The 12,758-nt window shown below is 43.3% G+C and overlaps 1 protein-coding gene across 5 annotated transcripts in view; it reads right to left on the bottom strand.

Annotated features, from left to right (window-relative positions):
• Window positions 1–4,887, bottom strand: part of rpe (ribulose-5-phosphate-3-epimerase) — a 40,032-nt gene extending 35,145 nt beyond the window's left edge. The window contains exons 1-2 of one of the 5 annotated variants that reach the window (XM_078551663.1): window positions 4,873–4,887; window positions 3,954–4,011 (exon numbers count right to left, since the gene is read on the bottom strand). In XM_078551663.1, the coding sequence (XP_078407789.1) occupies window positions 3,954–3,973 (20 nt within the window). In that variant the 5' untranslated portion in view covers window positions 3,974–4,011; window positions 4,873–4,887. Of the gene's footprint in view, window positions 1–3,953; window positions 4,012–4,227; window positions 4,440–4,872 lie in introns of those variants that run through there. The other 4 variants (XM_078551664.1, XM_078551661.1, XM_078551662.1 and 1 more) reach the window with 4 other exon arrangements.
• Window positions 4,888–12,758: the final 7,871 nt, after the last annotated feature.

The raw sequence follows: 12,758 nt of genomic DNA, 5'->3' as shown, positions 1-12,758 counted from the left end.
ACACTGAGGTACAGTACTGGTGGGTACAGTTCTGTCACTGTATATCACTGGGGTACAGGTCTGTCACTATATAACACTTGGGTACAAGTCTGTCACTGTATATCATTGGGGCACAGTACTGGTGGGTACAGGTCTGTTGCTGTATAGCACGGGGTACAGTACTGGTGGGTATAGGTCTGTCACTGTATATCATTGGGGTACAGTACTGGTGGGTACAGGTCTGTCGCTGTATAACACTGGGGTACAGTACTTGTGGGTATAGGTCTGTCACTGTATATCATTGGGGTACAGTACTGGTGGGTACAGGTCTGTCGCTGTATAACACTGGGGTACAGTACTGGTGGGTACACGTCTGTCACTGTGGGAGGGATTTGTTACAATATTTGTGAATATTTGAATGATTTTATCAGTTTCACAAAGTTAATATGTAATATCGCTGACTGTAATCTCATTACTGCACGCTTACTAAATGATATGTTGCAACCTGTAGATAAGATCTACTGTTAGTTGTTTACTCGGATTTGGTGCATTTACAGTTCAGCTACTGAATAGTGAAAATCTGGAGAATTGCTTGCATTCATGAACCTTTGGAATCCTTTTAAAGACACACTCAGGAGAAATAAAGCCCAAGATTCCCAAGTGCAGACTAAACATGACACCAAATGGATCAGGAGGAAAAACAATCTAAAACTGCCACAGGAAGAAACAGGAATAAGGAACCACTGGGGTAAATATAGGAGTGTGCAGAATTGGAGTAAATCATTGGTCAGGGCAAAGAACAATCTGAGGAAAAAATGCAAACCAAAGAGTTTGAAATCCCTTCATAATTAGAACAGTTTGAGAGCAATCAGAAGAAGAGGTTAATGGGGCTGAAACAGTGAATGAGCGCCAAATAATTGATGTACTGAATGAATAATTCTTCAAGTACTCATTGGAACAACATGCTCATCATAACTGATGAAATCAGTAAAATCAACAATTTCAAAACATATGAGATGAAAAACTGAAAGGCACAAATTCCTCAGGACTGGAAGCACCTCGAGTACTTCAACCTGAATTTATAAAGCGCCTTTAACATAGTAAAACATCCTAAGGTGCTTCACAGGAGCAAATAAAATTTGACACCATGCCTCATTAAGGAAGTATATTAGATCAGATGACCAAAAGTTTAGTCAAAGAGACAGGTTTTAACGTGATAAAAACAAAAAACTACTGTGGATGCTGGAAATCCAAAACAAAGACAGAATTACCTGGAAAAACTCAGCAGGTCTGGCAGCATCGGCGGAGAAGAAAAGAGTTGACGTTTCGAGTCCTCATGACCCTTCAGCAGAACTGAGTAAAGTTAGGAGAGGGGTGAAATATAAGCTGGTTTAAGGTGGAGGGGGGTGGGGGGGGAGAGAGAGAAGTTGGGGGTGGGGGGGGTGGTTGTAGGGACAAGCAAGCAGTGATAGGAGCAGATAATCAAAAGATGTCACGGACAAAAGGAACAAAGAAGTGTTGAAGGTGGTGATATTATCTAAGAAAATGTGCTAATTAAGAATGGATGGCAGGACACTCAAGGTACAGCTCTAGTGGGGGTGGGGTGGAAAGACTGACAGGGTATTACAGTTATAGATTTAAAAATAATGGAAATGAGTGGGAAAAGAAAAATCTATATAAATTATTGGAAAAAACAAAAGGGAGGGGAAAGAAACGGAAAGGGGGTGGGGATGGGGGAGGGAGTTTAAGATCTAAAGTTGTTGAATTCAATATTCAGTCCGGAAGGCTGTAAAGTGCCTAGTCGGAAGATGAGGTGTTGTTCCTCCAGTTTGCGTTGGGCTTCACTGGAACAATGCAGCAAGCCAAGGACAGACATGTGGGCAAGAGAGCAGGGTGGAGTGTTAAAATGGCAAGCAACAGGGAGGTTTGGGTCTTTCTTGAGGTTTTAACAAGTCTCTTAAAAGGAGGAACAAAAGGCAGAGAGATTTATGGAGGGAGTAACAGAGCTTGGGGCCTTAGCAGTCGGAGGCACAGTCACCAACAGCGCAGCAATTAAAATTAAGAGGCCAGGATTGGAGGAGCACAGATTATATCGCTTGGTTGCAAGGATAGATCATGGAGGCATCTGAAAATAAAAGGATGAGAAATTTAAAATCAAGGGTTTTTTTTGGTGAACCAGAAGCCAAAGTAGGTCAACAAGCACAAGGGTGAAGGGTGAAATGTGTGGTTGGAAGCTCATACCAGGATTAAATAATCCAAAGTTGCAAGTGATTTGATTCTACCTCAGATAGTTGCCAGGCAGAGGTGCAGTCGGTGGCCAGGGAACGGGGCGTGTGGCAGGGACTCAAGACAATGGTTTCTTCCCAATATTTAGTTGGATGAAATTTCTGTTTGTCCAGTGCTAAATACTGGACAAACAGCCTGACAATTCAGAGACAGTGGAATGATCAGTAAAGGTGGTGGCAAGGTAGAGCTAGGTTATGTGAAAACTGATGAGTTTTCAGAGGAGCAGCATGTAGATAAGAATTAGGAAGGAGCCAAGGGGGAGTCCTTAGAAGACTCGAGAGGGACAGGAAGCGAAGCCTTTTCAGGTGGATCTCTGGGTATGTGAATAAATGCATTGGTTTTGATCTTCCAGAATGCCATAGATTCTGTAACATTCCCAAAAGATTGAAAGATAACAAATGTAGCCCCTGCGTATCAAGAAAGGAGGGAAAGAAAAACAGAACTAAAAGCCAAAACAAAAGTAAAAATACCTGGAAAAACTCAGCAGGTCTGGCAGCATCTGCGGAGAGGAACACAGTTAACATTTCGAGTCCGTATGACTCTTCAACAGAACTAAGTAAAAATAGAAAAGAGGTGAAATATAAGCTGGTTTAAGGGGGGGTGGGACAGTTAGAGCTGGATAGAGGGCCAGTGACAGGTGGAGATAGCCAAAAGATGTCATAGACAAAAGGACAAAGAGGTATTGAAGGTGGTGATATTATCTAAGGAATGTGCTAATTAAGGGTAGAAAGCAGGACAAGCAAGGTACAAATAGATAAAAGCAAAATACTGCGGATGCTGAAAATCCAAAACAAAAACAAAAATACCTGGAAAAACTCAGCAGGTCTGGCAGCAAATAGCCCTAGTGGGGGTGGGGTGAAGGGATCGAAATAGGCTAAAAGGTAGATAAAATAATGGATGGAAATACATTTAAAAATAATGGAAATAGGTGGGAAAAGGAAAATCTATATAAATTATTGGAAAAAAGGGGGGATCGGAAAGGGGGTGGGGATGGAGGAGAGAGTTCATGATCTAAAATTGTTGAACTCAATATTCAGTCCAGAAGGCTGTAAAGTGCCTAGTCGGAAGATGAGATGCTGTTCCTCCAGTGCTGTTCCTCCAGAACTAAAAGCCAGTTAGCCCGACATAGGGAAAATGCTTCAATCTATTATAAGGGACATAATTTAGGAAGGATGTGAAGGCATTAGAGAGGCTGCAGAAAAGATTCACGAGAATGGTTCCCAGGATGAAGAACTTCAGTTAAGTGTTTAGATTTGAGAAGCTCAGTCCTTGGAGAAGGTTGAGAGGAGATTTGATAGAGAATGAGGCATCAGGATAAAGTAGCTAGGGAGAAGCTATCCCCATTGGTGGAAGGATCAAGAGCCAGAGGGCACCATTTTAAGGGAATCAGCAAAAGAATCCTCAACATGAGGGAAACTCTTACACAGCAAATGGTTAGGATCTGGAATGCATTGCTTGAAGTTTAGATGAAGGAGATTCAATTGCAGCCTTTAAAGGAAAACTGGACAATTATCAAAGAGAAAACATTTGCAGGGCTACTGAGAAAATGCCAGGAAGTGGGACTAGGTAAGTTGCTCTTGCAGAGAGCAACCACAGGAATAACAGGCAGAATGGCCTCCTTCTGTGCTATAATCATTCTATAATAGCAAAGCACTTAGAAAATTATACGGTTTGCAACAGCAACTCGCCTAGTCCCACTCCCCTGCATTTTCCCAGTAGCCCTGCAAATGTTTTCTCTTTGATAATCTGTGGAGAGAGAAACCGAGTTAACATTCCGAGTCCATCGACTCTTCTTTAGTATAATAACGAAGCCTTACAACAATCCTCTAGGTTCTTTCTGAGTGTTCAGCTGGAGTCCTGTGTACAATCTCGGTCTGTTCTATACACCCCCGAACCTCTTGCTGAAACCCATTCCAGATCCCACCCGAACACATCCTCGCAGGCAGGGAGGGCCCTGCTTACCCGTCCATCACATCCAGGTGCAGGTAGTCGGCCCCGCAGTCCAGTATCCGCCTGCACTCGGCCCCGAGCTGGGCCAGGTCGCTGTTGAGAATCGAGGGGCCAATCTTGCAGCTGTGCGCCATCCCGGAACTGTCACTTGCCTGAAGGCCGCGCCGCGCCGAACATCCTGGGACTGACCCTCCCCCCCGGCATGCACTGCGAGGCCGCGCCGAGCATCTTGGGACCGATTCTCCCCTCCCCCGGCATACACTGCGGAAGATCGCGCCGCGTCGAGCATCGAGCATGCATTGCGAGTCCTGCCCTGGACTACAAATCCCGTTGTGCACTGCGTGCTGCACACATGCTCAGTGGTTGTAGTGTCTCGAGCCACTTTAGTATAATTGCAGTTGAGTGAGAGCCAGGAATTTAAACACCCAACCTCAACTGAAAGGAAATACATACATTGGAAGAAGATGGACCAACCACAAAAGCTCCAGTCTGGCTGTATTTATTTGGAAAAATAGGGGACAACAATAAGTAATCTTTCCCGGAGACTGGTTGGATTCCTCTGTCACAAACTCTTTGTTGAAATTGTGGTTGCTAACTCCGCTTCAAGTTATTCCTGAGGTTTGATCGCCTGAAGTTTGCAAATATTATTGCATTTACCTTGGCTGGGTAGTTGAGTACTTTTGCTTTTTGGTTTCATGCTAGCAGCTGTTATGCAAGAAGTTCCAAGAGCCAGGAGGCCGCTCCTTGCCAGTGTTGGTGCTGTCTCCTGTAACCCGCATCCCCCCGATCTGTACTTTTCAAGTACATACCCTTGTATGTGATGAAAAAATTGGAGAGACCAAACGCAGACTGGGCGACCGCTTTGCAGAACACCTGCGGTCTGTCCGCAAGCATTACCCAAACCTCCCTGTCGCTTGCCATTTTAACACTCCACCCTGCTCTCTTGCCCACATGTCTGTCCTTGGCCTGCTGCATTGTTCCAGTGAAGCCCAACACAAACTGGAGGAACAACACCTCATCTTCCGACTAGGCACTTTACAGCCATCCGGACTGAATATTGAATTCAACAACTTTAGATCTTAAACTCCCCATCCCCACCCCCTTTCCGTTTCTTCCCCCTCCCTTTTGTTTTTTACAATAATTTATATAGATTTTTCTTTTCCCACCTATTTCCATTATTTTTAAATCTATACCTTTTATGCCCTTTTAGTCTTATTTCACCCCACCCCCACTAGAGCTCTGTACCTTGTGTGTCCTGCCATCCATTCTTAATTAGCACATTCTTTTAGATAATATCACCACCTTCAACACCTCTTTGTCTTTTGTCTGTGACATCTTTTGATTAACTGCTCCTATCACTGCTTGCTTGTCCCTACAGCCACCCCCACCCCACCACTTCTCTCCCCCCACCCGCCCCCCCACCTTAAACCAGCTTATATTTCACCCCTCTCCTATTTTTACTTAGTTCTGTTGAAGGGTCACGAGGACTCGAAACATCAACTTTGTTCTTCTCCGCCGATGCTGCCAGACCTGCTGAGTTTTTCCAGGTATTTCTGTTTTTGTTTTGGATTTCCAGCATCCGCAGTTTTTTATTTTTATCCTTGTATATGATGCCCTAGTCTCTACCCCACTGTGGTATATCCCTCAGTTCAAGAACCTTCCTTTGTCTTTGCCCTTGTGCCATCTAGCGAGCCGCCTCAGATCCTCACCCACTAATGGAAACAATCTTTCACTGTTTACCCGTAGTATTATGTCTCCAAGAGTCATTTGACCTTTCTACCCTGTCAGAGTACTGATAAAATAGAATTCAATTACACCCCTTGTATGAAATAATTATATTGAATAATATCATGTGCCCTGGCAGAAGTCTTCTACAGAATGGAAAAGATCTTGTGCAGTTTATCTGGGTTGCGTATTGAATCTTTCTCCCAAAATGAATTTACTGTCACCATGTCCATATGGTGAAATATGCAGAATATGTTAATGAGGGCTGAGGCAATCACTGAAATCAGTGTCATCATCTGAACGGTGTTATGAGTAACTAATGGGATATTTTCCCATCAAATTAACAATATTGCACAATGCTATTGAAGTAAAATTTTTACTTTCTGGTTTGTTTAGTAGCCATGGTAGGACCACCTATAGGGTGCACACAAACTAACACTACATTATATCATTGCTGCTCATAATATTAATGACCAATGCTGCATTTATTTCGGACGGTATTTGTAACCAGATGCCAACAATGGGCATCGTCATTTTATTTGGACCTTTCTGTGATTGTTTGGTGATTGATTGGTGAAGCTTGAAAGGAGAAAAAATATCATGCATGATTGAGGGGGAGGATTGAAACAGGGGGAGGAATAAGGGGCTGGAAATAGGAGAAGCACCAACGCCCATGATTCCTCTCCCTGACCCTGTCAATCATACCTTTATTACTCCTCTTTCAACACCATTCTCATTCACCTCATTACTGGCCACTTCTCTCTGAAACACTCACACTTACCACATTGCTGCTGCTCCTGGCTCTGCAGGAATTGTTGGGCCCCACTCCCACCACATTCTCCAAACTCCCAGTACCACCCTTCACCTTGACCAAACTGTGATCCTTCCAACCCCAGTTCCCCGTCTTCCTCTTTCCACCATCATCTCCTCCCACCCTCCAGCACCTAAATCCCAAGCTCTAATTCCCCAAACTACACTGAAATGTTAGGAGTGAGCTTTATAATCAAAAACAATAATTACAAATCAAATTAATGTTTGTTTTGAAGTCGACTACATTTGAAGCCCAAGTGAATCTCATTTCGGGATGAGTGATGCGTTTCATAGAATCAAAGAATGGCTATACCACATAAGGAGGCCATTCAACCTATCATGCCTATGCTGGCGCTCTGAATGAGCAATTTACCTAGTCCCACTCTCCTGCCTTTTCCCCATAGCACTTACAATTTTGCTGCACATTCCTCCCAGTCTGCTTCACAATGATCTTGACCTGTTTCATACTCCTCCTGGTCTGCTTCCCAATGATCCCAACTTGTTTCACACTCCTCCCGGTCTGCTTCACAGTGATCCTGACCTGCTTCACACTCCTCCCGGTCTGCTTCACAATGATCCTGATATACTTCACACTCCTCCCGGTCTGCTTCACCATGATCCTGATCTGCTGCACACGCCTCCCAGTCTGCTTCACCATGATCCCAACTTGCTTCATACTCCTCCTGATCTGCTTCACAGAGATCATGACTTAAATGTTTGTGATTATTATGAGGGCTACCATCTTTTCCAAGTTTGTGTCTGAACAAGTGATTGATAGAAAAATTAGAGGGAAGATGAGGAACATTGTTTTTCACCCAGAAGGTTGTGGGGGTCTGGAACTCACTGCCTGAAAGGGTAGTAAAGGCAGAAACCCTCAACTCATTTAAAAGGTGTCTGGATATGCGCCTGAAGTACTGTAACCCGCAGGGTTACGGACCAAATACTGGTGAGTGAGATTAGACTAGGTTGCTAATTTTTTGGCTAGCACAGACATGATGGGCCAAGTAGCCTTTTTTGGTGCCGTAAAGTTCCTATGATTCTATGAAAGGGCAGCTTCCCCTCCATGGAACCCTAAAGACATTTTCTACTTTCACTGATGATTTTCATGAATAAAGCTTACAAAAGGTCAGAGAATTTTCCTTTTTGATAAACAACTTTAAAATCCCTTGCAAGCAAAGAACTTGAAGCAAGCAACCATAGTCATTAGCATCCAGAATTTTAATTCCTATGTGTGTTCATATTCAGGGAAAATTATCACAAATACTTTTGTTTGAAAGTAAAAATCAGTACTAAATCAGAAAAGATATATTTATATAGAAATTCTGTTTTAAAACTAAAACTGATTTTCTAAACTCTAAAATTCTTGACTACAACCTTGAAGGTAACCTTGGAAGCATAATTTATGTTTCAACTCTTCATTTGGTAGATTTGTTAGGTATATATAGGATATTGTTCAGTATCCTTTTACCCTTGTGTGGAATTACTGTAGGATATTGCGATATATCCCGATTGCCCTCATATGGAGTATTGTAGGATGTTGTCATATATCCTTTACCTCTTATTCCAGTTTGGGGACTAGCAAACCTCAAAATATTCTATAGCCCGGAATTTTCTGGAGCGAGGTATTTTGTGGTGTGTCCAGCTAGTTAAGACTTGTTCCTGCACCCTTCAGTTCAAAACATTTTTGCGCTGTCAGCTGCTGGAAGTGCAAACTGATAACAGCAATGCAAGGGCAATAGGGCATCTGGAACCTTAAGCAAACAACAGAACCAACATTGTATCTCTTTAGCCAGTGAAATAAACAGAGATTGAGAAGGATGGTGAATTAGTATGGGGGAACTCAATCCCAAATTAGGTACAAAAAAGGGAAATAAATAGAGGGAAATAAAGATTGGATTAAAAATGTGGAAATGAAAATTAAGGAAACGAATCTTAAAATGTGAACATTTAAAATCTCTAATAACAATTCACTAATGCAGGAATGAAACTCCACATATTAAATCGTTCAAAGAACAAAGAAAAGTACAGCACAGGAACAGGCCCTTCGGCCCTCCGAGCCTGCGCCGATCATATTGCCCGTCAACTAAAACATTTTGCACTTCCGGGGTCCGTATCCCTCTATTCCCATCCTATTCATGTATTTGTCAAGCTGCCTCTTAAACACCACTATCGTACCTGCTTCCACCACCTCCTCTGGCAGCGAATTCCAGACACTCACTACCCTCTGCATAAAAAACTTGCCCCGCACATCACCTTTATAGTTTTCTCCTCTCACCTTAAATCTATGTCCCCTAGTAATTGACTCTTCCACCCTGGGAAAAAGCTTCTGACTATCTACTCTGTCCATGCCACTCATAATTTTGTAAACTTCTATCAAGTCACCCCTCAACCTCCATCACTCTAGTGAGAACAATCCAAGTTTCTCCAACCTCTCCTCATAGCTAATAACCTCCAGACCAGGCAGCATCCTGTTAAACCTCCTCTGCACCCTCTCCAACGCCTCCATGGTAATGTGGCAACCAGAATTGCACGCAATATTCCAAGTGTGGCCTAACCAAGGTTCTATACAGCTGCAGCATGACTTCCCAGCTTTTATACTCAAAACCCCTGCCAATGAAGGCAAGCATGTCATATGCCTTCCTGACTACCTTATCCACCTGTATTGCCACTTTCAGTGACCTCTGGACCTGTACACCCAGATCCTTCTGCTCATCGATGCATTTAAGGGTTCTGCCATTTACTGTATAATTCCTGCCTGTATTAGACCTTCCAAAATGCATTACCTCGCATTTGTCCGGATTAAACTCCATCTGCCATTTCTCCACCCAAGTCTCCAACCAATCTATATCCCGTTGTATTCTTTGACAATCCTCTTCACTATCTCCAACTCCTCCAACCTTGGTGTCATATGCAAACTTACTAATTAGCCCAGTTACATTTTCCTCAAAATCATTTATGTATACTACAAACAGCAAAGGTCCCAGCACTGATCCCTGCGTAACTCCACTAGTCACAGCTCTCCATTCAGAAAAGCACCCTTCCACTGCTACCCTCTGTCTTCTATGACCAATTCTGTATCCATCCTGCCAGCTCACCTCTGACCCCGTGCAACTTTACCTTCTGTACCAGTCTGCCATGAGGGACCTTGTCAAAGGCCTTACTGAAATCCATGTATATAACATCCACTGCCCTTCCATCGTCGATCATCATTGTCACTTCCTCAAAAAACTCGATCAAGTTAGTGAGACACGACCTCCCCTTCACAAAACCATGCTGCCTCTCACTAATACGCCCATTTGCTTCCAAATGGTAGTAAATCCTGTCACGAAGAATCTTCTTCAATAATTTCCCTACCACTGACGTAAGGCTCACAGGCCTATAATTTCCTGGATTATCCCTGCTACCCTTCTTAAACAATGGAACAACATTGGCCATTCTCCAGTCCTCTGGGTCCTCACCCATAGCCAGTGAGGATACAAAGATTTCTGTCAAGGCCCCAGCAATCTCCTCCCTTGCCTCCCTCAGTACTCTGGGGTAGATCCCATCTGGCCCTGGGGACTTATCCACCTTAATATTCTTCAAGACGCTTAATATCTCCTCTTTATTGATCTCAACATGATCCAGGCTATCTACACATTCTTCCCTAGACAAATCGACCGCTAGGTCCTTCTCTTTGGTGAATACTGATGAGAAGTATTCATTTAGTATCTCTCCCATTTCTTCTGGCTCCACACACAGATTCCCACCTCTGTCCCTGAGTGGGCCTACCCTTTCCCTGGCTACCCTCTTGCTTTTTACATATGTATAAAAGGCCTTGGGATTTTCCTTAATCCTGGTTGCCAGTGACTTTTCATGATCCCTTTTAGCCCTCCTGACTCCTTGCTTAAGTTTCTTCCTACTTTCTTTATATTCTCCACGGGCTTCATCTGTTCCCAGCCTTCTAGCCCTTATGAATGCTTCCCTTTTCTTTTTGACTAATCTCACAATATCCTTCATTATCCAAGGTTCCTGAAACTTGCCATGCTTATTCTTCATCCTAGCAGGAACACGCCGGTCCTGAATTCTTATCAACTGACATTTGAAAGCCCCCCACATGTCAGTTGTTGATTTGCCCTCAAACATCCGCCTCCAGTCTAGATTCCTCAGTTCCTGCCTAATATTGTTATAATTAGCCTTTCCCCAATTAAGCACCTTAACCCGAGGACTCCTGTTATCCTTATCCACCAGTACCTTAAAACTTACTGAATTATGGTCACTTTTCCTGAAATGCTCCCCTACTGAAACTTCGACCACGTGGCCCGGTTCATTCCCTAATACCAGGTCCAGTATTGCCCCTTCCCTAGTTGGACTATCTACATATTGTCTCAGGAAGCCCTCCTGGATGCACCTTACAAATTCTGCACCATCCAAACCTCTAGCACTAAGTGATTCTCAGTCAATATAGGGTAAGTTAAAATTACCCACCATGACAACCCTATTGCTTTTACATCTTTCCAAAATCTGCTGACATAACTGTTCCTCAATCTCCCGCCGGCAATTGGGAGGCCTATAGTAAACCCCCAATGTTGTGACTGCACCCTTCCTATTCCTGAGCTCTACCCATATTGCCTAGCTGCATGAGCCCAACGAGGTGTCCTCCTGTCGTACAGCTGTGATATTCCACTTAACCAGCAGTGCAACTCCCCCACCTCTTCTACATCCCTCTCTATCCTGCCTGAAACATCTAAATCCTGGAACGTTTATCTGCCAATCCTGTCCATCCTTCAACCAAGTCTCTGTAATAGCAATGACATCATAGTCCCAAGTACTAATCCAAGCTCTAAGCTCATCTGCCTTGCCTGTTATACTTCTTGCATTGAAACAAATGCATTTCAGACCCCCAGTCCCACTGTGTTCAGTAATTTCTCCCTGCCTGCCCTTCCTCTTAGTCCTACTGGCCATATTCACTGGTTCCCAGTCCTTTATTTCACCTGCTGACCTATTGCTCTGGTTCCCACCCCCCTGCCAAACTACTTTAAACCCTCCCGAGAGACACTAGCAAACCTCGCAGCCAGAATATTGGTGCCCCTCCAGTTTAGATGCAACCCGTCCTTCTTGTACAGGTCCCACCTGCCCCGGAAGAGATCCCAATGATCCAGATATCGGAAACCCTCCCTCCTTGAACAGTGAAGGAGAACGACAGTCATATCATGCCTTTTTTAAGCTGGAGTCAGAAATTTACAAGCACCTTTCAATCTCTAAGCGTCCTCATCAAACAGCATAAAACCCTGATAGGAACATGGGAAACACAGGAACAGGACAATGAGCCCATTCCGCCATTTAGTGAGATCAGAGGCAACCTGTGACCTAACTGCTTATACCCGCCTTAACACCTTTGATTAATGAAAATCTATCAACCTCAGTTTTAAACTTAATAACTGACCTAACATCAAATGATGTCTGCAGAAGAGAGTTCCAAACTTCTACCAGCATTTGCCTTGACTTCACATTGTGTTTACTGACATTCATTACAGTAAGTCAGTTTAAAGAGATAGGTTATCTTAAACACAGCTCCATCTCAGCATCAGAATAATACACTGCACATTACATGGTTGAATTACATTCAACTTTACTGTGAGTACACCACAGAACTTAATAAATATGGGAAATAAGTGGCTATAATGAAACACTACTTCAAAAACTATCTTGATTTACAATGATTAAATCAAACCATTTCCTTTAAATGTAATTGGAAATGAAGCATTGTTTCTTCACTTGTTTGACGATTCATTCCATGAAGTAAAGATTGCAAATGTCATTAAGTAGTTGAGGAATAGGAAGAGCAGTAAGCTTCCAGGTTTATTTCACTGTTTGTGCTGAATAAGCTGATTTTCATCAGAGTATCAGCAATAGGGGTTACAACTGTCTAAAGTGCCCCACCTTACAGAGAAGATAAAATAGACAAGCATTCCTGCTCTTAGCTGCCACCTAGTGAACTCCACTGGAAGTGCATGTGTGTATGATCATCA

This window comes from Cetorhinus maximus, chromosome 11 (genome assembly GCF_964194155.1).
Source record: "Cetorhinus maximus chromosome 11, sCetMax3.hap1.1, whole genome shotgun sequence".
NCBI classification, from domain to species: Eukaryota; Metazoa; Chordata; class Chondrichthyes; order Lamniformes; family Cetorhinidae; genus Cetorhinus; species Cetorhinus maximus.
Note: the sequence above shows the minus strand (reverse complement) of the source record. Positions and strands in the feature narration are given on the sequence as shown.